At 40.0% G+C, this 27,923-nt stretch overlaps 1 protein-coding gene across 4 annotated transcripts; it reads left to right on the top strand.

Moving 5' to 3' along the window:
- Positions 1 to 9: 9 nt before the first annotated feature.
- SPPL2A (signal peptide peptidase like 2A) lies at positions 10 to 27,871 on the top strand. 4 transcript variants are annotated; one of them, XM_040600349.1, is made up of 17 exons: positions 10 to 174; positions 3,788 to 3,907; positions 5,117 to 5,299; positions 6,141 to 6,230; positions 9,581 to 9,714; positions 11,880 to 12,031; positions 14,208 to 14,304; positions 15,652 to 15,753; positions 17,009 to 17,090; positions 17,387 to 17,461; positions 18,165 to 18,221; positions 18,375 to 18,428; positions 18,856 to 18,955; positions 19,814 to 19,891; positions 20,224 to 20,384; positions 22,507 to 22,540; positions 27,101 to 27,871. In XM_040600349.1, the coding sequence occupies exons 1-17, from the start codon at positions 121 to 123 to the stop codon at positions 27,130 to 27,132; spliced, it is 1,605 nt and encodes a 534-aa protein (XP_040456283.1). In that variant the 5' UTR covers positions 10 to 120; the 3' UTR covers positions 27,133 to 27,871. The 4 variants fall into 4 exon arrangements, with proteins under 4 accessions (XP_040456283.1, XP_040456285.1, XP_040456282.1 ...); XM_040600351.1 differs by lacking the exon at positions 18,375 to 18,428; XM_040600348.1 differs by lacking the exon at positions 22,507 to 22,540.
- Positions 27,872 to 27,923: the final 52 nt, after the last annotated feature.

Here is a 27,923-nt window from a genome sequence, read left to right as displayed (position 1 = left end):
GGGCGGAAGAGGAAGTGGCGCCGCGCCGGCAGCCGGCGGCGGAGAAAGGCTGCGCGGCGGGTGCGAGGAGCCCCGGCCCGGCCCAGGTCCTTCCCGAGCGGGCTGCGGCGGCTGAGGACGATGAGGGCCGCCGGGCTGCTCTGGGCCGCGCTGTGGGCGCTGCTGCTGCCGCCGGTAAGGGGCCGCAGGCGGCGCTGGGGCCCGGCCGCTGGGCGGGCCTGGGCCGCGGGTCGGCCGGTGACGGTGGGGCCGGCCGGGCCGCCCGTCGCTGCCCCGTCTCTGCGGGCCGAGGGGCTTCCTCTCGCCGCTTGGCTGCTGGAGCCGTCCCCTGGAGGGCCCCGGCCGCCGCGGGCACGGTCCACGTAGCTCCCGCCTCCTGCGCCCCCGCCTCAGGCGCCTCCGGGGTGGCCGGGCCCCCCGCCAGGCCCCTGGGCTCCCCGGGCTGAGGGCGCGGGCCGGCCTGCGGGCGAGCGGTGGGTTTGGGTGACGAGCCCCGGTGCCGTGTGTGGAGCCGTTCGGGTTGGAGCGCCGAGGGGCAGGGGGGCTGGGGCGTGTGCGCGGCCGGGCCTTGACCCGAGCCGTTCGGGCTGCGCTGCGGGAGCCCTTCCCGGGCTCGGCCCGCACACGGTGTTCGTCGCCATGGGAACGGGGGAGATTGCTCTCCGCCTCATGGAACAGCCAAATGGGGAAGCTGGAAACCTCTGTAATCTGTTTAGACAGTATGAAGGACGCATCTGTATGAAATGCCGATCCACTAAGCTCCATTCTTGTTGGCTGGTAGCTTGTTTTTAATGTAACTTTTACCTCGTGTTGGTAAGGCAGGATACAGAGCACTTCCCTGCGGAGGGAGCCACCGTTGGATTAGCTCAGCAGCAGGTGCACAGCGCGGTTTGTTAGTGCCTTGAGAATGCCTTCGGGTGAAGTAGCTTGTGTCTCTCTGCGAAGGGCTCCCTCCATGCCTGCGAATCCCACATATCTGTCTTTAGAGTTGCCTTGGGCTTTCCTGAGGAGTGGCTTTGCTCCTTAGCCCCGTGGTTTATTGCTGCTGACAAGGGGCTTCTCCTGCCCTCCTGGAAGACTCCATGCCCTGTGTCCTGCCCCCTCCTTTGCTCTACAAATGCAGTTGTAGCGGTGGCGACCAGGTCATTCAGCCTCGAGAACAGCATCCTGAGACTAACGACATGGGGACTCAGCGCTTGGGAAGGCAGTAGGTGTTCAGCTGGGGACCGGTGCTGGTCTCTGAGCGTGGGCACCAGTTCCCTGGGGTTGCAGTGCCCAGAGGGAGTGAGGGAGGGGTGGTTTGTATGTGTGATGGGGCCACTGGCTGAACTATGAAATTATACTTGTTCTGGTTATGGCTAGTTTTTTCCTACCTTTTTTACATTTCTGTGAAATTTATGTAGTTACTTGCTACGTACAAAATACCTTCTCCTTGTGCTTTTAAATTTCTTGTATGTCTTACCTAGGTGCGAACTGTGATGGATATTGTAAACGTAGGCTTGGTTTGGTCTCTGTGTCCACTGGTTCATATAACTTGCAGTATTCTGCGTGGTGGGGTTACCTGTGCACTCCAAAGCTCAACAGCCAGCCTAAGCTCATATCCTGACAGTGACAGGGACCTGTTGGGAAGAAGGAGGATTAAGAGAGAGCGTGAGATATCTTCCTCTCTCTCAAAGTTAAGAAATTATACAATAAAAGTGTAAAGGTGGTAGAGGAAGGAACCACCTGTCAGAAATAGGAAGAAACTTGTGTAAAGGTGGGGGGCCACTGGGAATTGTCTGAACCTGAAGTGAAAGGTGATTGTGCTCCTTTAGCTAAGGACAGCTGTCACGCCTCTGCCCCATGTGGGAACAATTTTATGCTGGAGCAAGTGAGCCTATGGAAGCAAGATAATCTTCTCGGGAGCAGTTTTGTGGACACACTCTTACTCTTATACTTAAGTACCAAGACTGAATATGTGCTCAGTGAGAAATTTTTAATTTGCACATATACTGAGAGTAGGATCTGGTTTGTGCTGTTCGGTGGCACAGCTGACTGCAAGGCCATGTACCCACACTAGTAGCCCTTTTCTGTTGTGAAAGAAGGATAGTGAAGCAATTAGGAAAATAAAAGTTCAGCAGCATGCAACAGGATTTCAGTGGGGGTGTTCCAAACAAGGTGTAGCATGTAGCGCTTCTCTTCGTTTTTGACTTCTAAATGCTGTCTTTAGAGCTCAGCAATGGATATGCGAGTGTAAGTGTTGTCCTCTGGTCTTCCCTCCCCTGACCTTGTGAGCAAGAATTGTGTTCCCTGATGCATCCCCAGAGAAGGGAAGCTTGCCAAAAAAACCTTGAGTATCAAATAAGCAAGCAATTACTTCTAGGTAGACTTATGGTTGTGTAACATTAACACTTGATTTCCTGGAACCCAGAAAACACTTATTCTACTTTGTGAAGCAGAAGGAGCTTTTAATGGATGGAAACATCTGGGGTTTGCACCTGCTGGAAGTCTTTATTGCTTTTAATTTGCCATTAGTTTGTGCTTTTAGGTGAGTGCACTTAAGAGGGAAGGCTGATCATAAATCATGGATCAACTTACATTAGCTGACAGCTAAAGAACTGTTATATGTTAAACAGTTAATGTGCTCAGGCCCTTTGACACAGTTCTCCTAGCAGATGTTCGTGTGCTATGGCCAATATAATGGATTCCTCTGAAGAAGGTTTTTTGCTATTCAAACCAGGCAAACATAAACCTCTGGAACAATATCATTGCATGTTTTTCTTTTCTCTCTAGTTCTCGCTGCAGAATACTGATAATGCTAGCCTGAGGAGAAATGCCTCTGTAGCACTGTTAATGATTAGCGCTGTGTATCTGACAAATATTTGGGCTTCCCTCCACCTTACCCATGCCTACTTCTAGCTTAGTATCTCAGTGTTCTTTCAGACAAGCCTGGAATTTTACAACAGGATTTAATTTTTTTTTTAATCTGTTGATACTTCTTGATACTGAGGTCAATTTCTCTCTCAAGAAAAACAATGTAAATGAGATCATGTCCCAGTTTTCTTAAGATGACACTTCTTTGAGGTACAAATTAGGCTTGTTTTCATTACTTTGGAGCTGTAGATGCATCTAATCTTTTTATGATTTATCCACTTAGATACCTTAATGCTTGGGGAGAAGTATATATCCCTAAAATTACTGGACGTTTTAAAATTCATGTGTATTAGTAAATAACAGAAGTCATATTACATGAGGGACTCTGAGAGTAATCTTAATAGACCAAAGTATTTCCTCAACTATGCAAGTTCTTTAAGTGGCACACTAGTTGATCTTATTGTGTTTACAGTTATTTGATTAAAAAAAAAATATCTAGGAATTGCCACATAATACCATAATTAGTAGGAGAAGTCCTAGAATCTGTGAGGAGGGAAGGACTTTAATCTACTTTTCCATGTACTGTTTTAGTTGCTTTTTAATTTTAGACTTTTTGGAAAGTACAGGACACAGAGTATGCAATCATTTGTTTGGGTTTCTTGATCGTATTTTACTTGGTGACATGAACTGTACATGTAACAAATACATTATATTTGAAGTGAGGATAAGCAGCATTATACAGTGGCTAGGTTCTTGCTGGTTTTCCATCTTGCTCTCAAGTTACCCATCTCTCACGGTATCGGTCATTATATAAAGTAATTATTTGAATATTCCTTTTCTCTGAACAGCTCTTTCTCTTTCTAATAACTTTTTACAGGAATGTCTATATACTGATATTCTGAACTTTAATTCAGAACACCCTGGTTTATTGCAGGTAACTGCAGATGAGGGGATCCTGCACGCTTCTGGAAGTGGCATACCTCCCGTAACAAAGGATTATTGCATAATTTACAATTCTAGTTGGGTATCTCTTCCAAAGAGCCTGGACAATGCTGTAAGTAGTTTATAACCGTACTTTCTAAGAAGATGAGAATGCCATTATGAATTTGGGTCAACTATAACTGGTCTTTAAACTTTTGAGTTAAATAGGTGCTATGTTGAATATTTACCTTTTTGGGTCATGTTGTTCTCCATCTCCCCCAAAAAAACTACAGTGAAATTTTCTGTGTTTTAAAAATCCAGCTTCTAAAGCTTACAAAGGTGATACTCGCTGTGTGCTTAGAACCCATTTTAAATACGTTTACATATTCATCTGATGTAATTTTTTTTTTCTTCCGGTGTCATCAGTATGTCTAGGTTTCAGATTTATGAGTAAAGCTTCTGTTCATTTGTTTACAAAAATGTTGTAAAATTTTGAAACAGTTTTCTTATATTGGTTCATCAGTTTGATCTTCTGTGTAATTGTCTTGAAAACATGTGGTGAAATAGGAGATTACCTGGCATGTAGCATCATGCTGTATGTTCTGAGTGTGTTTCATTGAGCCAAACTGGGGTGTGAGGCAGAAACATTTTTTTAGGTGCTCTTCCTATAAACAGGAAATACTTCGTGTTTTGAAGAGATCAAGCCACTCTTCTCTCCCTTTTCTACTGTGGTTCATTAACATGTTAACTCAGTGTTGGAACAGTAAAAATCACTTGTCTGCCCCAAACAACTTTGCTGTGCTACTTTGGCCACTGGGATGCCTTGACTGGCTAAAGAAAGCTGACAGTAATTTTAAAATGACTGTCAATATGAAATTGAACTTTGAAGTAAGGCTAGAAATAGTTTTTTCTAATTCTCGTGTAGTAAGTAATATGTTACCAGGCTTCAGAACTCTGGTTATGGTGTATCTGTCAGTGCTTTTTTTGGTTTGTGAAGCCTGGGAATATCACAGAGAGTACATTGGATTCCCCAGAACTACAAGCAGTGATTTTCCTATATAACAAGTTTCTTATGTTTAAATTACAGCAACAACTGCTGTGAAATTGCATTTAGAAGCAGCCATATATTTCAGCGATATGCTGCTCTAAATGTCCCTCAGTATTGCAGGCTGCAGAAACTGCTGCTCTGATTTTATGTTCCTGAATTACTGATTCCTTTCTGTTATACCTCTTTCTGGCAAATTTCAAGTTGGGAGGCATAGTTCTGTAGCCTTCTAGATTAGTTTGCAATATCAGATTTCCTACTTACATCACGTATCTTTTCTCCCTCTTCTCTCTGCAGACTTTCAGAACTCTGGAAAACCTGACTTCTACGGTACTCTGCAGTTCTTCTGAAGTTCCTTCTGGCTTAATGAAGGACAAAGCAGTTGTAGTGATGAGAGGAAACTGCACTTTCTTGGAGAAAGCAAGAATTGCACAAAGATTGGGTGCTAAAATGCTGTTGATTGCCAGTAAGCCTAGGCTGGTAAGTTACAACCTGAAGTTTTCTTCTGTACTGAAATAGCGTCTTACCTGTTTGGTCCGATGCAGTGTTGTGCAGGGTTAGCTGAGAGAAACCCCAAAAGCAGAGGATGTTGGTGATGGGTGGGATTCCAGCACGAGTCATTAACCTTCCCCACAGAGCACTGTGCTGGCACGACTGCTGTTCCTGAGACTGAGAGGGTCATTCTGAGTTAGCTGTGTGCAGTGCTGTGTTATGGCATCTAGAAGTATCTACAGCTGAATTGTATTTTTAGTCATGTTTCTGAATGCAAATGCTTGTCTTTATCATTCCCTAAAAGTAGTGTACTCTGAACTCCCTGTAACCCTAGGTGACCTTGTTGTAGGCATGTGTGACAAAAATAAGATAGGAAAATGTAATCTAAAACTGGAAATAAAAGAAAAAAGGCTTTTTGAGAGATCCTTGCATATACTTCTGTTGCTTTTTGGTTCTCAATTGCAGCTGTAACATGTATGTAAAAATGTTTGCAGTTTGTGAATTTGTGTGATTATCCAGGAAAGTTACTCTTGTCTTAAAAATGTAGAGAATAAAACCAGAGTTTTGAGTATCCTTTGTAGCACTATAAAAACATGAGAATTTTATGAATCCAGATGTGTTGGTAGTATTGTCTGTTTTGATGTAATTACATCTGTCTTAACCTTTTGCAAAAGGTGATGATTGAGCACACACACCCCACCCCACCCCCCCACCCCCCCCCACCCCCCCCCCCCAGTACATTGAAATCTGAAGGACAATCCCCTTTTAGGGATCTAACCTGCATTACAAATAGGCTTAACATACTTAGCACTGACACTTTCCCTTTTAGTCTCCTCTTTCAGATAACAAGACTGATTTTGAAGATGTGACTCTTCCGGTTGCTCTTATAAGATACAGTGACATAGTAGATATGCAGCTGGTAAGTAATATAACTTCAGCATGTTATGGTTTGTATAAACTTAGGTTTTTGAACAAATAAAATCATTTCAGGTCAGCTATGGATGTCTGCCTGATTTGAATGTACTTAGATACTGCTTCCAGTTTCACAGAAGAGGATAGATATTAAGTCATGGAAGTACTAGTCTTCCTAGTTTAGGTTAATTTGAGAGAATGATTAATTAAACTCTAAGAATGGGAAACACAATACCTGACTGGAGGGGCGGTAATCTTAGGAGTCGTCTAGCTGAACAAGATAAGCAGCCTTCCAGTAGACTTGTATACGATTGAAGGTGCCTGACACACATCAAGAGCTATAGCCCGAGAGGGCTGTTCCTTTAGCACAGTAGCTAGGATAGCTGAGCTTGTGCCTACTGGCATGATATCTTTCAGGCAAGCTGTACCTTGTCAGGTTGGATCTTGAGAAAGATGTGAGGGTGGTTGTAATTTTTGCCAGATGATGAGCTCGCTCCTTATATAGCATGACGGCATCTGCTACAGAGCAGTTAGGCAGTATAGTTTGAGTTGCTGCTGCCGAGTTCATGGGGAGATGCCAAGTGTGTGTCATTAAAATGCTGTGATTGTGGTATCTCCTGTGCTTGATAAGCAGGGGGTTTTGTGTTTGGGGTATTTGGAGTTTGTTTTCCTTGACCTGTAATATCAGGATACAGACTCTTGCAGAGGGTTTTAAGGAGAACAGTATCTTTTCTTCTGTGTGGCTTTTTCTGTTGTTTCTTTGTTGAGTTTTGTTTTTTATCTGGTGTTAAATAGCTTTGCTAGGCAGGAGTTGCGCTGCACACTTCTCTGTGAATAGCAGAGGCTAGCGCTAACCTGCGTAGTTTTAGCTTTTTGGATTGAACTTACAAGCTCACTTCACCATTTCTGCTCTTAATCTTCAGAGCTGCCATGGGAGGTTGTCTTAGGTAAGTATGCAAACTGAAACCATGCCTAGATATATAGGACTTTGGTTGTTTACTGTTCTTGTTAAAGACTGGGTTTTGCCAAGCATTGACATGACTGAAGGTTTATGATGACAGTTTCGGTTTCCATAGTTTTCATGAATACTGTGTTTTGGGTTGGTTGTCCTCTGTCTTCAGATTTGTTCCTTCAAGACAGACAAGTGTTTTTCACGTAGTTGAGTGGTTTTAAGATATACCCCACTAATATGGAAGGGAACTAGGGCAAGGTTAGACCCCTGATTTGTGCTGAATCTTCTCTGTACCACTTTATTGCCTAGTGCTGCTTGGGGCGGTGTTCTGTAGCACCACTTCTGTATAGCTGTAGTAATTCACCAAAGTAACTTTGCTAGTAGATTAGCGTGCTGGATGATGTCTCATAATGCTGTTGAGCCAAAGAATTAGTTTTTATCTTACAATGAGGCTGCCCTCATAAAAGTAGTGAGGAACACAGCCTAGAGTACAAGTGGTCCTTTCCTAGGTCTGATGTAATTTTTGCCAAAGCTTCTGTCATGTCACTGGCAGCTGTTGTTTTGAATGGTGCGTGCTGCTTATAAGCTGGCAGCCATTTTACTCTTCCTACTACAGTTGTGTTTCTGTTTTAACTCTTCAAGGCTTCTAAACTACCCCTCCTGTTTAGGAGAGAGGGACGGCACCAGTCTGGGGGTAGCTAGTTTGTATGAACATTCCTTCTACTTCTTCTTAGATGACTTCATCTCTACTAGCCTTCACCATTCGTGTCAGGTGTGTTATAAGTCTTGATAGCAATACCAAGAGTATTATGAATCTTCTAGTAGGCAGACAGCTCTCCTGGGGAGTTGTTACCTGATGCAGTGTGTTTGATTCTAGTGCTCCCTGTGGTGGAAGTTGAGACTTTGCAAGTTTTTAGTGAAGAGCAGAACAGGAACAAAAGGAAACAATCACTCTAGATTCTAATGTGAATTATACTTTATAAGATTTATGAAACTTAAAGGAAAAACTGGATTAAGTTATGTTGGAATTGAAGACTAAAAAAAATGTATAAGCCTTTAGATTTCTTGGGGTTTTGGTGCTTTTTTTTGGTGTCTGGGTTTTTGTTTGTTTGGGGTTTTGTGGTTTGGTGTTTTTGGTTTTTTTTTACATAAATGATGCTGTAATTTGAGTAGAGGTTTTTTTGCCTTTATCTAATGTTATGTTCCACTTTGTACAACTGCAATGTTTCACTAGAATTTAATTTTCTGGTTTTCTGAACTTCTGTAACTTCAGGCAGAAGAATGATTTTTTAGTTCTTCAGCCTGCAGTAGGGTTAATATCTGTAATTAGGTAATTCAGATGCTAAAATGAATCAGCTTTCTTCACATATGGCCAGTGTATTCCACTACGCTACTTGGCTTCCCCTTCAGTCTCTCCGCTGCCAGTTTGAGCTTCCTGTAGCCAGACCTGCCTGGCATGTTCATCTCCTCTCCTGCTTTTATTGTACGTGCAGGCTGTTAACAAATCTGTTGTTCTGCTGAAGTATATATCTGCTCAGTACCGATCAGTAGTCACTGCAGGATTGCTTCACGTGCTTTGACTGACTTGGATTACAACAGCAAACCTTTCTTCCCTGCCACCTTCCATTTCCTGTCAAATCATATTCCTTGTTTCTTAAATCTCACCTTTCAGTCAGATGGCAGCATTTTTTTTTTTGCTTTCAAGATTTTTGTCTGATTTGGTATCAGTTATGTCACCATGTTCCCTCCCATCTTCTTCAGTGTCCTTCAGCGGATTTTTTTTACCATGGTCTTGAATTTTTTCAGTGGAGTGAAATTGCTTTTTTTTCCCCCTTTGAATCCATCTCCAATCATGTTCATGTAAAGCTGTGAGTAAATAACTTTCTGACAGTTTTCACTGTGTCCTGTCTGAAGCATCCTGCCTGTATCGGAGCTGCACGTTTTGTGGTTTCACAAGCTAGAGGTAGACCTCTGCTGGTGTCACAGTGGACCTTTGAGTTTGTGTTGCAAATTGATTGACTCAGATATGCTTTCCTGCAGAGCAGACATCTCTGATAGAACTTGATATATTTGGGGGATGAGAAGCATTTGGGCTAGAGGCACAGCTGCTCAGAAGTGTTGAAAGAATGCAAAGTAGTACCATTTTGCCTTGTGGAAACCAACGGATACTACAGCGGTAGTAATAGGGTTGTTTTCAAACCTGACCATCTTGAAAGATAGTATGGAAGGCATTGCTTTATTACAATGACCAAGGCAAATACATGGGTTTTGTACGGTAGGTTGAAAACTTGCTGTCAGCATTGTGTAGGTTAAGAGCAGGAAATTGTGATGTATCGCTTGTTTTCCAATAAGATGCATAATTTCTTTGTTGTCCTTTATGAATCACCTTGTATGTTATATTTCAGACGCTGGGAAATGAAGTTAATGTGACTCTGTATTCACCACCTTTGCCAGAGTTTGATTGCAGTATGGTTGTCATCTTCCTGATTGCAGTGTTTACAGTGGCGCTAGGAGGCTACTGGAGCGGAGTAGCAGAACTGTAAGTTTTTTTTAAACAGAACTGCTTAAAATATGTAGACTATAAACTTTGTGAAAACTGTTGATATGATTGGTGAGAAATTATATTCTTTTAGGTTGGTAGTTAAAAAATTAGAAGACCTAGGTGCAATTAGCTGCTTTGCCATGAAATGCTTGAGCACTGCAGTCTGTGAAAAATCACTGTAGGTCTTTGAGGAACCTTGAGTAGTTGATTGTAAAAAGTCCCTGAGCGCCAATGCTGCTCTTGGGAGGAGGAATGAGTTAACATGTTGACAGATTACCAAATACCCTATAACTAGCACCATAATACTCTAATATCCATGATGAAAGTAGGTATTTTAATGACACCTTTAAAATCCAGTGATCCAAGAGGTACGTTTGTAGTTGAATGTAGTGACTGCATTGACAGGGATGTGTGCAACTGCTTCATCCCAGCTGGCTGTGCAGCACCCTCTGGGATGTCTCTGCACCGCACTTCTGTCACTAGGGGTACTGGGGAAGGCTGTTGGATTGTGTCTGGGTGGCTCCAGATAGTTAAAGTCCAACCAGGCTTATCTGCTTCAGCTTTCTGTGTTATCTGGTGGAGCAACAGAGCGGGGGCAATAGCAGCTCTAGGACTAGGAAAGGTCAAGGAGGCAGCAGCAGTCCCTGGGCAGGGAAGGGGAGGGAGTGGAAGTGTAGAATGTGGCAAATGCAGGAAAAAGAGTAGTAGGGCTTTCTGCTCCGTGCTTGAGGGATGTGCAGCTTTTAGTGAGGTGAAGCACGCTCGATGCACGGACCTGGTTTTAGTCTGGGGTTAAACTGGGTATAGCTGGCCTTTGAGAGCATGGTGTTACTCTGCAGTGTTTCTTGGATGTCTGCGGATGCTAAATGGACCACTGTGCATAGCTGCCTAGGGCTTCCTGTTCTCAGCAGTGTTCTGGTGCTTTTCTCCCCAGAAAAACAGGTAGTGGATTGTATGTGATAACAACAGCTTAATCTTTCCCACTAGTTATGCAAATCTAGTGATTTTTAAAGAGATTAAGCAGGGGGGAGGGGAGTAGCAGCCTGTGTGTCCTTTTTGTCTTTTTTTTTTTTAAAATTTGCTTTGATTATGCTTCTTTTTCACCCCGCAGTGCTATAGGGTGTGGCTGCACTAAATGCTAAAATAATGTGATGCTGTCTCCCATATTGAAAAATACCTAGATTTAATTACATTAAACTTGTTAAAGTGCACTTTCATAAATTGAGAATGAGCTGCTTTTTTTTTTAAAGCTGCTTATTCAAAGCATGTCCTCTGAGAAGGTGATTCATCCAACAAAGTGCCTTATTCCTGTGGGTTTTTCCCTTTTGTAGGTAGCTGTTTCAGTGCTGAATTCAGCATTTTGTAGGTAGGTTCTGGGATTTGTCAGGAACATGCTATCTGATGGGCAAGTTGCACTAGCGTCTGTAACTAAAGAGTAGAAGGTCTATGTGCTCAAAGAACAGACAACAATTTAAGTCTCCTTATTTTGCATAGTGAGGTATAAATATGGAGTATGTATGCACAGAAATCTTACTCCCAGCAAAAGTCCCCAGTTACACCCTCCCTCTTTCATTTACTCTGTAATTACGAGGTGTAAGGGTAAAAGAACTAGTACTTAGCTAGCTTCATTCTACTAACATGAATGGGGTTTGCAGACATGTAGTGTTGGTAGTCGAGGTTTTAAAACTGTGTAATACCTGTGATTTTGATTTATCACAGGTGTATTTATCAGTTGACTATCTTTAGTCCAAGGAATCCTATAGTCAGAGATGATGTGCTAATCGAGTCAACTATTAGATGTGCAATCTGAAAAGGGGTTTAAGAGTTCTGAAATCGGACTAGTTTTCCTCACATGGAGCAGTGTTTTGGTTGAGGTCACTCCTTAAAGTTGGCAGTCACCACACAATTGGAAAGGAAGGCAGTGAAGAATCTTTTCCTTGTGACCTATGCTAGGTTAGAAGTGCGTATCTCCATTAAAAAATGGAGAGAAACTCAAACAATAAGCATACAATCTTTCTGTACTTTGAAGTCTTTTTAATGGTATGAAGGATTAGACTAAAATGCTGTCAGTCTAAATGCTTTATGACCAACAATTTGGGTCAGTAAAATGTTTTTGTAATCCGTCGTCTGAGTTTAATGCGTTTGTTGTTTTCTTAAAACAGTGAGAATTTGAAAGCAATAGCAAGTCCTGGGGAGAGAGAAACAAGACGGAAGAAGGAAGAAAATGTTACTTTCACCCCTGTAACAGTTATCTTGTTTGTTGTCATCTGTTGTGTCATGCTGGTCTTACTTTATTTCTTCTACAAATGGTTAGGTAAGAAACAATGGATGATCTCATTTCACTTTTCCTGCATGATCTTATTGGGTGTCTAAGTCTGAAAAGCTAGACTTCTAAATGAAAACCAATGTGATATTTTAAATTGTTCCCTCTGTGTATGAGTTGAGAGTTGAAAAGGTTTAGTTGCTATTTAAAAAAAGAGAAGCTTTCTTCTGCTCTCTTACAAAGGCTGCCTTGACAGTCCTTATTCTGAATGAAGTGATGTCAAGGAGAGATGACTAGCAACTAATAAAAAAAAAAAAGTAATGCTGTATGTTGATGTTCTTGGGAGGGTGGCACTGATAACTTAGTGTTTTAGAGTGAAAGCTTTTGTTCAGTATTGTGATGTTGACATTGAGTTAGTGGTTGCAGCACCCTAATTAAAGCACCAGGCAAATTGGCATTACCATAATGGAATAAATTCAAGCATTCTAGCAATAAGCAAAGTACTTGAATTATACGATTCCGCTAGAATATAAATTCCAAACTGTTTGTTGATTTTTACTTCGCCCTGCCCTTCAATTCATGCAACCAGAAAAGGTACACTGTTTTAAATTACGCTTTTTAGTACAAACAATTTAACCTTCATTCTGAAGCTTCCTAAATTCACTCTTTCCTAGAGATTTGTTATTCGCTCTTTTTTTCTGCAAAAGAAACCTCTACCATCCTGACTTCTGATTTTTGTTTAGCTTTTGTTATCTTGCTATGGGTAATACTACCTTTACTACACTTGCCCCACTATAAGAGTGATGAAGCTTTTAATGCGATCTAAAGGTTCAGGTTAAAAATGTTTCCTGTTTGCTCTGAGATGTTTCAGGTGAGATTTAGGAAGAAGTAAAGAAAGAGGCCTCTATTGAGAAACGGAGAGGAGTAACAAATTGGGGGGAGGAAGAAATGTGAATAGTTCAAAGGAAATATGTAATAGCCTTGTGCTGAGAACCCTTAGTTCTGTGCACTTTGGAGCAGACATGTATGAAATTTAGAGGTAAAGAAGCTGTTACCATGGTATGACATGCTGTCGCAGGAGAAAGAATCTGTACTGAATTAAACCCAAGCAACCAAAACCCACCCACTTCAGTATGTCACTACTGTGTGTGTGAATGCAAGTCCTAGTATTGATACTTGGGAGTTAAGATTGATGCTGTAACTGAAGTACTAGGGAGGGAATGTTTCCAGCATAAAGCCAGTTGCAAAGCTGCGGTCTGTGATGGAGTTCTCTGTATCTCTTTTTGCAATTATTCAGACATTGTTAATACTCCATTGTTGCCTCAAAAGTTGAGATTACTGAAACAGCTGATTTCTTGCTGACTTCAGAAGAATCTGTGGTGCAAAACTTCTTGTTTTGCCTGTTGGGGGCTTAACAGCTCATAATGGTACACGATCCTGGTTACAACTATAAAATCCACCGTTCTTGCCTGTTTTTTTCAGTAGTCTCCTTATAGACTTTCACAATTGCTTATATATATTGCTTATTCCTTATAGACTTTCCACAATTGCTCTCTAGCCAGACCTTCACTACCAAAACCAAAAGGAACCCCAAGTAGCAAACAACGGGTCTTGTTGTTTGTCCACATCTCAGGGTGCTTACCATAAGTTAGAATACACAATATGTAAGTTAGAAAATGGAATACAGAGTTTTTTCTTAACCAGGTGGTTCCTAGCTATATAGACATTTTTAGAAGGCATGGGATCTTTAGTATCTCAAAATGCCACCTAAAGCATTAATTAGGTCTTGGGGACGGTGAAACTTTTATGCATAAGCAGACAAAGTGATTCAAGTTAGAATTTGAAGTGAGGGATATTAACAGAAATTGAGGAAGCTGGTAGTTGTAAAATAGCACTTTGGTTTTAGCCATAACCAAGTAACAGTATGTGAAAGCTGTAACAGATGACCTATTTCTTCTTAAAGAAACGTGAGGAAAAATAATTAAAAAAAATTTTAAATTCAAAAATTTCAAAGCTCAAGTCTTTGCTTGATGAGAACTTGTCATGGCAGAGGTGCTCAGAATTCAGCACTTTCTGTAATCAGCTGACTAGGGTCTCCCATGACTGGTATCAAGTCGTGCTATAACTGTTAACAGTTTGTATCCAATGTACATTGTTGTGTTTGATTCCTGTTCACTATTTTGTTGCATTTTGTCACTGATTCCCATCTTTCATTCTTTTTATTTAGTGTATGTTATAATATCAGTCTTCTGCTTGGCATCTGCAATGAGTCTATACAACTGTCTTGCGGCGTTAATAGCAGAAATACCATTTGGGCAGTGCAGGTATTGTACACCTTTCAATTAGTATAAATGTAAAGTTTCTTCTGCGTATCTTCTGGTTGCTTGCTACTCAAGGTAGTGTGAAAATATGACAGTTTGACAGATTGTTTCCTGTATAGTTTAGTGCGTGGGATTGTTAAAAGAGAAAATTACAAGCTCTTTTAATTATGTATTAAAGGTGTATGTAGCATAATCAACAGTTAAAATAGCATTGTGGGAGATTTGTTGTATTACCTTTATTTGAAAGCATTGCTATAATCAAGCTTGAAAGGCTCTGCTTGGCTGTCTGAGCTTGGTTTTATGAAAATTCTGATTGATTGTAGGGTGTGCTCGCTTTGTTCATCAAGGAATTCTGGAAGGGTGCATCCTGCACATTTGTTTCTGTTTTGAGCTAGTACCATGCTATAGGCAATAGAGGTTCTTTTTCCTCATGTTAATCTGTACTGTACCTGTGACAGACCAAGTTTTAACTTTTTCTTGCGAAGGCAACATATTGCTTGTGCCCTCTGAAGTTAGTGGTTACAGTCCTAACTCAGGTAGTGTGTTATCAGTGTACAGATAGCTGCTTCTTACTACTCCAAATTAAATATCCTGCAGGTATTGGTGAGTATGGGAATGTCCCTGTTTTCCTCCCCTGTGTTTTCCCTTTAAAAAACCCAAATTATTAATGCCACAGATGGTTCTTTTCCCCAAAACAGCAATGCTTGTAAGCCTACGATTGTGTTTGCATGTTACTTAGTACAGGACGTTAGTGCCGGGTGATCCAGTAGCCCATCAGGTAGAAAAGACAGCAGGTTTTGCAGAAGGTGCAGGACAGCATTACTTCTGTCAGATAACAACAGTTCAAGAATTGTCCCAGAAAATTGAGTAGGCAGTGGAAACAGATTGGCTCACAATTTTGCAATACATAGTTACTCCATTTTTACTCTTGTATTATGTGTCCTAAAATTGATTATTTTTTTTCCCCCACTCTCCCCCTTTTCTGGAATTAAGATGCAGCTGTCCCTCAGTGATGTAGTTCTGTTGGCACATTTGTTATATGACAGAAATGGATTAAATAAATTCATTTGCTTGCTGCCTTCCCTGGATGTGTTGGCTAAAATGAGGACTGTCCATCAAAGCCCAGCTTGGCTTACTCTCTGTAGGCATGTTTCTAAGGCAGCCCGCAGAAGGACTGGTACTGCAGCTGCAAGAATAATGCCACCTGGGTATGCATGGAACAAACAGGCAAAGAAGCTCTCGGGATGAGAACATCTTGTCAGCTTAAGGACAGTACAGGCATGTGTTTTGACTGTCACAGGTTCTTTTTTTTTTTTTTTTTTTTTTTTAATTTTAATTCCTTTCTTTTAGGATTGCATGTTGCAACAAAAACATTGAAGTGAGGCTTATTTTTCTTGCTGTATTCTGCATAGCAGCAGCTGTCGTCTGGGCAGTGTTTCGAAATGAAGATAGGTAAGTGATGCATTCTGACTTAAAAGAGTAATATAAATAATTGTTGTTAATGAACTTCCCATTGTATAACTAATTCAGGAGCATAGCATCCTTCTAAACGCCAGTGCCGATTTAAAAAAAAAGTCATGAAAGTATTTATGAAGCTTAACAAACATGGGATAATAGAGAACAAAGCTATACAAATGAACTGTGTAGTAATTTGAAGGCACAAAAAATATGAAGATGTGGAAGACCTAGCTTGATTGCTAATGATTGTTAAAAAAAAAAAAAAATAGTGCAAAAATAGCATAGGGATTATAGGACCTGTGCTTCCTCTGGTCCAGTGGAAGCACAGGACCACAAATATAGTGCAATCCTAAGTAGCATCTTGAGCCAGATATTAAGTAGGGCTTCCAATCAAGTGAGCAGTCATACGAGTGAGCACCAAGGCCCTGTTATGGCCTCTGTTCAACTCATTTTCTCTATGGTACGCTGATGAGTAATGGTGTTGTGGTTTAATCCCAGCCAGCGACTGAGCACCACAGCCGCTCGCTCACTCCCCCCTGCTCAGCTGGGGGGAGAAGTGGAAAGGTGAACCTGAGAAAACTCACGGCTTGAGGTAAAGGCAGAGTAATAGGTAAAGCAGAAGCTGCACACACAGGCAAAGCGAAACAAGGAATTCGTTCACCTCTTCCCGCGGGCGGGTGTTCAGCCATCCACGGGAAAGCCCGGCTCCATCACATGCAACAGTGATTTGAGAAGATAAAACGCCGTCACTCCAAACGTCCCTCAGCTTTATGTGCTGAGCATGACGTCATGCAGGCTGGCTTATCCCTTGGCTCAGCTGGGGTCAGCTGTCCCGGCTGTGTCCCCTCCCAGCTTCTTGTGCCCCCCAGGCTGCTCGCTGGGGCGGGTGCGAGAGGCGGAGGAGGCTTTGACTCTGTGCAAGCTGCTCAGCAGGAGCTAAACCGTCTCTGCACTATCGACGCTGTTTCCAGCACAAATCCAAAACATCGCCCCATGCTAGCAACTATGGAGACAGCTAGCTCTATCCCAGCCAAAACCAGCACAGTTACCTATTTATGATCAGACTAGTGTAAATTGACTGTCCTGATACTAGTATTTTTGTGGGTTTGGTTGCAGTACTTCCTAAAAACTAATTTTTTGCTTTCCAGTCTGTTTTGCCATCTTGCTATTTCCAGCAAAATCTAAAATCATTACACTTAGATCTCAGCAGTAATTTGAACAATGTGTAAAAATGTATTCTTATTTTTAGGTGGGCTTGGATTTTGCAAGATATTTTGGGAGTTGCTTTCTGCTTAAACTTTATTAAAACACTGAAAATGCCCAACTTTAAGGTACTGTAAGTTACTTACTTTAAGAAAGTATTCTAATGCCATGAATCTATAAGTTCAGTGTCAGGAAGTAGGTTTTCAACACTCAAGATTATATATATTAAATAAGAAATCTTTACAGTTTTTAATAAGTTTTAAAATAAATGAATTTTGTTCTAAATGTTATGCTAGAATAAAAACATGGTGGCGGGTGGGGGTGGGGTGAGGATGAGTTTCTTGGTTTTTTTATTTTTTTGTACCAGAATCTCGCTATACAATCCTTGAAAACCTGTGGTAATACTTTCTTCTTTTTTTACCAGTCCTGTGTGATACTTCTAGGCCTTCTCCTTCTATATGATGTGTTTTTTGTTTTCATAACACCATTTATTACAAAGGTATGTCTGTGAATTTTAAAATAAACCAAAAAATATTGTCTGGTCATTGTGGGGGAGTATTTTTGTCTAAGGGATCAGTGTTTTCAGTATTTTCAATGCAGAAATGCTGGCTGACCTTTTCCCCGTTTAAGACAGCCGTGGCCTAAATTTTCATCGTGTATGGGTTGTAGAGCATAATGCTTGTGTAGGTGCCATAAGTTTTCTTAACTAAGTTTTCAGTAATCACGTGGCCAAAAGTAAGCAGTACCCAACTGTGTGACAGGATGATGATGAGAAATTACTGTCCTCCAGTTTTCTTCCTTTTGCTTTTAACATATGTATATTGGAACGTGCTCTACTACTTTCTGCAGTGCTCATTTGCAATATAGTATGAACTGTATCCAAATGTACCTTCTTTTAATTAGAAGCACAAAGCTAATGGCAGAAAAAGCTGATGCTGTTCTGTCTAAACGTCCAGCTACATCTAATGGATTTGTTGCTTTTTTTAGTTTATTTTTTTTAAACAGTTATTCTAGGCTGGACTACATGCATTTAATGCAAAACGATGTTGTATAATAATGTACAATACTAGTGCATTCATTTCAACATTCAGGAATTTTCCAATCCTGAATTGTACAATGAGGTTCAAGCAGTTTTTGTGAATGTCGTATGAATGTTTTAGTATATTAACCCACTAACTTTTGAAAAATAACCTTAATTTCAGAATGGGGCAAGTATAATGGTTGAAGTTGCAGCTGGTCCTTTTGGAAACAGTGAAAAGGTATGAACAGTTGTTATAATACGTGCAACATAAAAATACACTGTGTAGCTAATTCATAGCGTGCTTTTTGGCATAACTTTCTCACAAAATATAGCCAGCTTCTGCTATTTTCTTTTAAGTATTAAATACCTTTTGACTTGGGTTTGATCCTAGAATGATGGAAACTTGGTGGAAGTCCCTGCTGAACGCTCAGCTCCCCATGAGAAAGTAAGGATTGTATTTCAGATACTGGATTTTTAAATGATTCCCTCTGAAAAGACTATTCTTTTGGGGAAATCCTAACTGTCCAAATTTCTCTTCAGGGCCTGGATATCATTGATCAATACTCTATAGTTAGGTTAATAATCCAGACTTTTTATTCCCATTATATGGTTAAATGTTGTTCTAACTTTTTGTTTTGGTGTGTGCATATTTATAAATCTGAAATTCCATCTTACCTTAAGCTTTATCTACTTGCTATGTTGGCTTCTGGTTTTTACTTTAGGTTCTACCTATTTTGAAGTTCTTCATAACAATAAACAAATTACGTTTAAACTGTTTATTAATTTAAGCAAATGAACAAACAAAAAAAACCCCAAAACACCAGGATGTTTTAGATTAGATTTATGTGGGCTTTTGAAATACTGTTTTACAGTTACCTGTGGTTATTAGAGTGCCTAGACTTGAATACTCTGCATCGACACTGTGTGACATGCCATTTTCATTGTTGGGTTTTGGAGACATTATTGTCCCAGGTGAGCAAATGTTTTTGGCAATTGTAACTTACAATTAAATATTTTGGGCTTGATTCATGACTGACTTATATTAGAGTTTATTCTACAAAGTAATTACTAAATAAAATGCAGCAGTTTGCCTTGATGTATCAATGCAGGGTACAACAAAAGCCACAATGTAAGAAGGTTTAGTATGTTACAGAACACTTAAATAGTGAAGAGTTTTTGTTTTTCTGTTGCACTGTATTGTGTAAATGCAAATCCCAGAGAGAAATCCAGTTGTCAGTATTAATTAAATCTCACTGAAATCTCACAGAAAGCAAGTATCCTGTGACTTCATGGTATTTTTGTATCCTAGACTACCTAATTAGAGGTGAGGTAACGGAAAATATATTATCAAGTTTTTCCATCTTTCCCAGAAGAGCTGAATTTTGCCGTAGTTGGAGTCTTGAGCAAATTACTTAAGTCAGGCACAAAGCACCATCTTGTGAACAGCGTGCAGGCAAAATTGCTGATTAAGAGCTAACATAAAAATCCTATTGAAGAAAAGTATTAAAACTAGGTTATTGCTCTTCTGTATCAGAAAATTCAAAATAGCATGATGTAATTAACTTGCTTAAAAAACCAAAACCTTTTAATACCAAGCTCACTTGGCTTATATTTCCCTTAGGGTTTTCATTTTTAAGACTTACTGTAGGATTTCTTAAACTGCTTCTTGGCTTTCCAGAGATAAATGGGAAGGAGATAACATACAGTAATGGGAATTCTTATTATAAATTCTTTTTATTCTGCTTTGATTTGGAGGATTGGAGAGGGAAAAAAATCATGGGTAAACATTTCATTAGTCCTTTTTTGATTATTTTTTTTTTTTCCTTATAGGGCTTCTGGTTGCCTATTGTCGAAGATTTGATGTTCAAACAAGTTCATCTTCTGTATACTTCATTTCCTGCACAATAGGTAAATCACAGTACTTCAGCATTGTTAATCTTCATGGTAGCTGTTTTTCAATGGCAGGGCTAGATGGTTTTCTTCAGGTAAAGGTTTGGTGGTGTCAAGAATCTCTTTATCATCTTTTTAATGTGCCTGCCCTTACTTAAGGCGAGTATTCTTTATGGTAGTCAGTTGCTTTGAGAAAGCTTGCAAATACAGAGCAACGTATTGTCCTTCTCTTCTTCAATTATATTAACAAGATACTACTTTAAAAAAATAGTAATTCTGGCTTACTGAATGAGTGCTGCTGATTTAAAAATTCACCCATTCCTGATTGATGTATAAATATCTTTTTATAGCTTATGCCATCGGTATGGTGCTGACTTTCATTGTTCTGGCATTAATGAAGATGGGACAACCTGCCCTTCTCTATCTTGTACCATGTACACTCATAACTAGCTCGCTTGTTGCTTGGCGGCGCAAAGAGATGAAGAAATTTTGGAAGGGAAGCAGTTACCAGGTAGGCTGGATGCCTTGAGTATTTTGTTGTTAATTCCTTTGAGTATATGCTTCTCTAAGTACTTGGTAATATATCACCCACAATCCAATTTTTACTAGTCTTTATGTTATCTTCTGGAACTAATAAGGAAAAATAGTTTTTACTCTTAAAAAAACCAACAACCCTTAGTAGTTGACAAAGCTTAAGGTTCAGTACTCATAGGGAAAACTTTTATTTAAAACTTGTTCTATTTTCTTTGAAATGTTTTTTTATGTTTTAACACTTCTCAACTATCATCTTGATGTGGTATGATATGAGTCACTGAACTAAGCGTGCAGATTCCAGTCTGCCCTACACCAGCATTAAGAAACAGTTCAAAAAAAAGTTGGTGATCAGTTAGAATTTCAGAAACGTTCCATGCATCACTGCTGCTCTGGATCGTCAGGATTATATGGAGCACTCGGCAACGAAGCGGCTGGGTGGTTATATACTGTTTTCTGTCACAGCGCACACTGTGTGCGTTGCCTTGGGTATTCCACATTTCCCCTTTGGTTATCCCTAGCGCTACCCAGGCATCGCAGTCTTTAAAATCTAACCAGTGGTCTGCCTCTGACATGGGCACATTCTCCCTGATCTGACTTGCTGTAGTAACCGAGCGTGCCCTTGTGAGCTGGTGTGTATCAGCAGGCAGGCCAGTCTCACTAATACCCTGAATTATTCTTTTTTTTGAGACCTAAAGTCCAATATAGTTTGAATTCAGAAACTGTCACCTGCATCTAGGCTGCACTGAGCTCAGCTCAGAGGATGGATAAGTCTGTTGCCGGGGGGAGATGCGTGATGTGAAGTTGTTGGTGGAAAGAAGCAGCTCCTGCTGCTTCAGCTTCTGGGTTGCAAGGTTTAAGTGCATCAATGGAAGTGGTAATTCTTGTAAATGTAAAACTGCAGCCATGCAGCTAATACTATGGTATTATCAGCTAAACACTACCTTTTGTTGCTCTAACTAACATCCTACACCTGCTTCAGCTGGAGCTTGGCTACGTATGAAATTACTGAGGGAATCTTCAGCTTTAGCTAGACACCCTGTCTTTTTGTCTACAAAACAACTTCTCCTGTGATAGGTCCAGTGACTACAAATCTTTCTTTGTAGATCAGAATGAATTTGGCTTACCAGGCATTTCTGTATAAATTGATGATTGTTTGCTATTCTAATTAATTAATTCTAACATAAACAGTGTGACAAATATGAAGACCAGTAACTCTGGGTCGGTTGCAGAGGGGGAAAAAAAGCTTTGCAATTTATTTTCCTCACTTGAGTTCTGAGTAAGATTGGCCTAAGTAAATCTGGCAACTCTCGTTAGTGACAACAATTTCTTGCACTTTTCATAGCAAAACTCATACTTGGAAGAATTATGTTGCCATAGTAGTTATTTCATGTCCTTTCAACTGCTTTCTTGAAGGATTAAAACTGCTCTGAACTTCAGCTTGTTTTGAGGTCAGATGACTTAATTTCTGGCACAATTTAAGATCTTGATTTACACCACCCTGAGTTAGAGTTGTCTTGATTGAACACCTCTGTGTAACTTTACTAACTCCTGTTTTTCTACAACTTTCTGAAGAACATTTTCTATATTTTTTTCCAGAGGGTGTTACTCAAGTTGCACTCTCAGAACGCTGCAGTGTTGATCTTTCTCATGTGTTGTCCTCCTCATATAAAGCTGTATTGTGAACTGGCCTTACTAAACTTACAAACACGCAACTCCCCCACCCAGACAACCCACACAACCCCAGAGCTGAAATCTCCAGCTTTCAGTACTCATTCTGAGAAGGAAATATATAGAAAGGTGACAGAAAGCTATTTTTTGCTGCAGCAGTGGTAACTTGGTATGGAGCAGAGCTGCCCCATTGACAAGGGTGACCAGACTTCTGTAGAGGTTTGCTTTGTTTTCATGGGAAACTTTGCAGACTTGTTAGAGCAAAGCCCCCTAAGAACAGGGGTACAAGAGCATGTGCGGTGTGTGTATCATGTAACTAAACTTCATGAATGCTGCTGTTTGTTTATAGTCCATTAGTTAGCTTTTTTGAGTTTTGGGGTTTTCTGATTTTTGTTGTATATGCTTTTAATAATGGAATGAATTTTATTTAGGTATCGGACTCCCCCAGGACGCCTTTGCTACAAGGTGTGATTATGGCCTTCTTTTAATGCAACTTTATTAATCATCTTATGGTTTCTTTTTTTTCCCTGTGCTTCCTCTTTTCATTCTTTTTTGCATCTATCTTCTTTAATTTTCCGAGTAATCTGATAGAAGATGGTAGAAGTGAAGACAAGCTATAAATCTGGTTTTATGTTTAGGTGTTGGGTGGTTTTCTTTCTTTAAAGGAATGCAGGAAAATTTATATAAAGTACCAAAGGAGCCATGATTCCTAAGCCTGAAGGCAGGCTTTGTATGCCTCTCTACTCTGTAATTTCCCCAATCCCTAGGAGTGTCTTCAAATATTTAGAATTGGTGTTAGTTCAGCTACTGTTTCCTATATGGAGGTCCTTCACTTAATTTTTCTGTGTCTCTGCATTGACATGAAAACCTGCGTAGTGCTAGACAGTGATTTTGTTGTCCTCTGTTACAATGTTCAGCATTATAATTTGCCTTTACTAATCATGTCTACAGTCCCTCTATCATCTTGTTGGTTGGCAGTATACTTTATCCTGTACTGTCTGCAGTGCTTGCAGTGGGATAGGGAGCAAAGATCCAGACCAGCTTTTGTGGTCTTGCTGCTACACAACTTCTAGACTGCAGCAAGAAGGTTTAACCTTACTAGGCTATAGTTCATGGAACACTGACAGTATTTATTTTAACTGTCTGCTGTCTTAAGCACAGCATGGAGGAAGCAATGCAAGCTTTAAAATTTCAGCTTTGTACAAAATTTAAGCATTTAAATCTTGAATTATATAATCTTGAATTATATTTAGTCAGCAGTCTGGAGTGACACATCTGTTTATAAAGCATAGCTTGTCTGCCCTATACACTGAAGACAATTTGAGATGGTGAACTCTGACAGTGAACTGAAAAGTACTTTTCTCATTAGCCTCTTTCTTCTAATGAAGAGTACTTTAACAATGTAAGTCTCATTAGAAAGCCTTAATAATAAGGAAATTAGATACAAAGCCAAGAAGAGGTTAGGAAGTGGGAGGGGTTGAGTGCAAATTAAAATCAGATGGCCAGACTGTATTTTTATAACTTAAAATTCTTCTGTCCTGCTGTGTGCACTCAAGTTCTTGGATAGGATTGTAAAGTCAGTTTTTCAATTTCTACTTTATACATACAGAAAATACTTGACTCCCTAAGATAGCTCTGAGGTCGCATGATTCTTAACTGAGAGTATTGATGTTTCTGCATAATGATGCAGTCTTAAATTCTAGTTATACTGTGTGTAGCTTTTTTGTGGAGTAGTCTTGAGGTGTAGTAAGTTGCTGCACAGAAAAACATTGTAACTATTCACTGAAGCGCAGAGATTTATTGAGGGAGTGACACACCTACTTTCCTACCACGAAATGCGCAATATTGCTGCTGTGAAGTGTGTAATAAATTTTTTTCTAAGTCTTCTGGATTGCTTATAGTCCTCGTGTGTCTGCATGATAAACTAATTTGATACTTTTTTCCCAGATATTGATTTAATGAAAAAATATTATTTAGTTTTTATAGCAGGAAAATCTATGAAATCATCGGTAATATAATGAAAAATCTAGTGGACTAATGCAACTTTGAAGTTTCCCAGGTGGCATAGTCTTGCAACTTTTCAGACTGTCAGTTTTGAAGGGTTTAGCACGCTTTCTTATCTGTTTTTGAAATAATAATCAACAGATTTATCATCAGCATATTACACAGCATGCATGTGCTGTTTAGTACTGTAATTTTAAATCACACTTGTAGTTACTTGCAAATTAATTATCGCTAGAAATTGTTAAGAATTATGCGAATGCGACATCAGAGTGAATCTTGCAGGCAAGTGTTTGTGCGTAGGTACTATGTACTTTTTTACAGGTAGGAGTTTGATATTGCAACTTCTGGTTTGGCTTGGTGTTTGGTTTATGGAGGGGGTTGGTTGCGTTTTTTGGTTTTTGATAGTTCACAGTGTTAGGAGATGGCTTTAATTAAAATACATTTATGTTTCACCTCTCTTGACACCGCCCACCCCACCCGTTAAAACCTGTCAGGAATTCAGATGTGGAAGAAAATCTTCTGAATCTCTTCCACTTTATAAATGTTTGTTAGCTCTCCACAATGTATGATCTAATTGCTTTGGCTTTTTTGAGGCTTGAAACGACACCTTTGTCTGGGATTTTAGCATGGTGCCTTCATCTCACTGCTGTTGTCAACAAGATTAGTGCAGTTTCTGCTGAGTCTTTGAGGATGAAGTTGTCCTGAGAGAACCTACAACAGAAATACTTTTGGAAAAAGCTGCTTAATGCAATCTTACATTTTTAGAAAGGCATCTGTTGTCCCTGACTTCAAGTTGTGGGCTACTCTTCTTCTATATGGTGGAGACATTAAAATGGGGGTGGGGTGGCTTGCTTTTTTTTTTTGCCTTTTTGATGTACATTTATGTGCATCAAAAAAACCCAAACGCCCTTTTGGTTTTAAAGTGAACTTAAAAGTTTGATATATTAAGCAGAGGCTTTAAATACAGGGGCCATCTCCAACATAAATACATTTTGTTCTACTTACCTTGCTGTAGGATTAAGAGAAGAATCTTTGACTCTGTGCTACAATTCAGTATATCCCATAGTGTTAACTCCTTCCTTCTGGAAGCATCTTGTTGATTTAGGAGGGAAACACTTTACAAAAATGCTTCCCCACACTACCTTCTCTGTTAGCTGTTAGATGATCCTCTCTAGGATGGAGGAAGATAATGGCATTATTTGATGTAATGTGGTACTGCGGGGGTGGGGGTGTTTTTTTGCCAGAAACAAAACTTCAATCCTCATTCAAAATGACAGTTTGACTTTTATAATTGTAGGGAGTGTTTTGCTTTTGGTGACTTTTGATGTGGGTTTTTGGTCACAGTGCAGGGAAAGTTCTAGATATTCTGAAGTGAATGCAACACTGTCATTAGCAGAGGAGCCTGGTATTTACTACTGGATTGAGCGTATGCTATTGCTGTAACTCAGTTCTTGGGTGTATTGGCAATGCCTTAATTCTTACTGTCTTAATTCTGACACATGAAGGATGTGAAGGATCGTCCCTAGTTTTAGTCGGATCTATATATTGTGGCCATTAGGCTCTTCTAAGCCTTACCCAAGTCCCAGTGACTTGTTTCTGCCTTGGAACTGTCATCTCACCTTCCTGCACAGCGTGTTATTGTGTCTGGACTGGGAAACGGCTTGTTTAAGCAAACCTGCTTTTAATAGGACATGTTTGTACACCTGCAATGAAACAATTCTGTTGGCATAAGAGAAGGTATGGCACAGAGGTGGGTCACAGCTAGAAAAGAAGAGAGAAGTTAATGGAACTGCTCTCTTTGCCCTATACAGAGAATTATACCATGCTAAAGTGCATATGACAGAGCCTAGCTTTGTCTTGACAAGGATCCTCCAGCGGGTGCTAGTTAGACAAGAATGCAATCATGTCCTCTGTCATGTGGAAAGCTGTTTTACACCAAGACAGGGAGCTCTCTTACTGTTAGGCAGGATGTGCTGGTATGGAGGAACAGATGTAAGGTTTTCTACCTTTTGACACTGAAAGCATTGTGCCCTTGTCCTAATAATCCTGCCACACTAGGCATGTGAGCTCCTTGACACATTGTCTTTCAGCATTAGTTTTACTGCTTCTGTACCTTCTGTCTGTGGTTGTCAGCTATGGAAACAGTCCAATCCTTGGGCTCTTGTTAATCATGCTTTAAGTCTGAAGCCTTCAAACCGATGGGTCTCGGTTTGCCACGCTAACAAATGTGCATGTTACCTCTGTAATTTTAGTGCCTTGTCCTGCGGAGGAGACAGGAGCCTTTGTTGCCCTGGTTGCCCTCTAGCAGTACAGCGGTGGGTAGGGAAACAGGCTGCTTTTTAGTCAGGAAAAGTGCAACGTTGTCTTGTGTTATTCAGGTGACCTAATCAGTTACATTAATCGGAAAGTATCATCAGGCTATATAGTAATTTGGTTTAGATTTTCTTCTGTTGCAGACTTTACAATTCAATTTCCTTTATCGTTTTTACAATAAAATGAAAATTTACAAAGAGATGTTGGCAATAGTTAGTAAAAACTTAACTGTACTATAGCTAGCCTTTACAGTCGTGAAAAGAGAAAGCTACTCGAGAAGAGAATTCAAGCTATTGTTTGCTACCTGTAAATGTTGGGTAGGATCCTAGGGCCTGTTTCTGGTTCTACAAACCATGTTTTTGAAAAATTTGCTTAACCCCAATCAGGTGGTTTGGGTTTTTTTCCTGTATTTAATAATTGAGACACTTTTGACTTACAAGTTTAATTTCTTGTAGAGGACTTGAATCCTTGGTTGGAGGATGCTTTTGTAGTGGAAAGCATTAGCTAAGAGAGCTTTGATTAGTTGGCTTGAATACTTTTCTGATCTATAAAGGATTTCTTACCTGTATGCTGCTAAAATGCACTCTAACACATGTTTAATTATATTCCTCTTAGCTAACAAATACTTTGGAGCAGTGGGGGAAACGCAGTATTTCTTTGTAAGAAGCTATTGCTCTTTTTTTTTTTTTTTTTCTTCCCTCCATTTAGATGATGGAGCACCTGGATTACACAGGAAATGAAGAAAGCACAGCATCAGCCAGTGAACAGCCTGGAGGACAATAACACGTAGGATCCTGATTTAAAATAGTATTCAATTTTTCTACAAATAAATTACAGTAAATTTGGTGAAACTTCACAATATTTCTCACTCGGTAAAAGGATTTTTTACTCCAGCTCCTATATTTTTATGGAAAATATTGTTAAAACCAGAAAAGTTATCAAAAGACACTTGCATTTTTACAGCCAAACCATAGCTAGTAAAACTGTGCCTTATTTCGATATAAATAAAAGATATTTTCTATGCAGTTTTCCAAATGTGTTTCTATACAGTATATTTTTATAAAAAACACTTGCCCATATCAATTTGATGCATTAAATGTTTTCTTGATTTTGATTATTCATTTTTTTAAGTACAGTACCCTTTGTAGGATTTCTTTCCAGATTTTGAATGTAAAGATGGATAATAATGTAACTGTACCAACTAAAGAATGAAACTGTAGTTCCATTACTAAAAGTAACTGAATAAACTGTGTGTATGTTAGTCTACGTACATTGTAAGCCATAAAATAGAGAAGAGGGCAAATGTAGCTTGGGGTTCTGAGCTTTTCCCCCTGCTGCCCCTTGCCTCCCCGCCCCCCCGTCACTGGCTTAAATCTTATGGAGACTGTTAAACTTTGATGCAAGTCTTTGGATTATATACATCACCAACCATTAAAAAAAAAAAAAGTTGGGGAGGTACTTACACAGTGGTCCTGGAAACTTAGGTGCAGCTCCTGGAATAGTTGACAAACAAGATGGTGCAAAAGGCAAA

This window comes from Falco naumanni, chromosome 7 (genome assembly GCF_017639655.2).
Source record: "Falco naumanni isolate bFalNau1 chromosome 7, bFalNau1.pat, whole genome shotgun sequence".
Taxonomy (NCBI): domain Eukaryota; kingdom Metazoa; phylum Chordata; class Aves; order Falconiformes; family Falconidae; genus Falco; species Falco naumanni.
The sequence above is the reverse complement of the archived record's forward strand: the minus strand, read 5'-3'. Positions and strand labels throughout refer to the sequence as shown.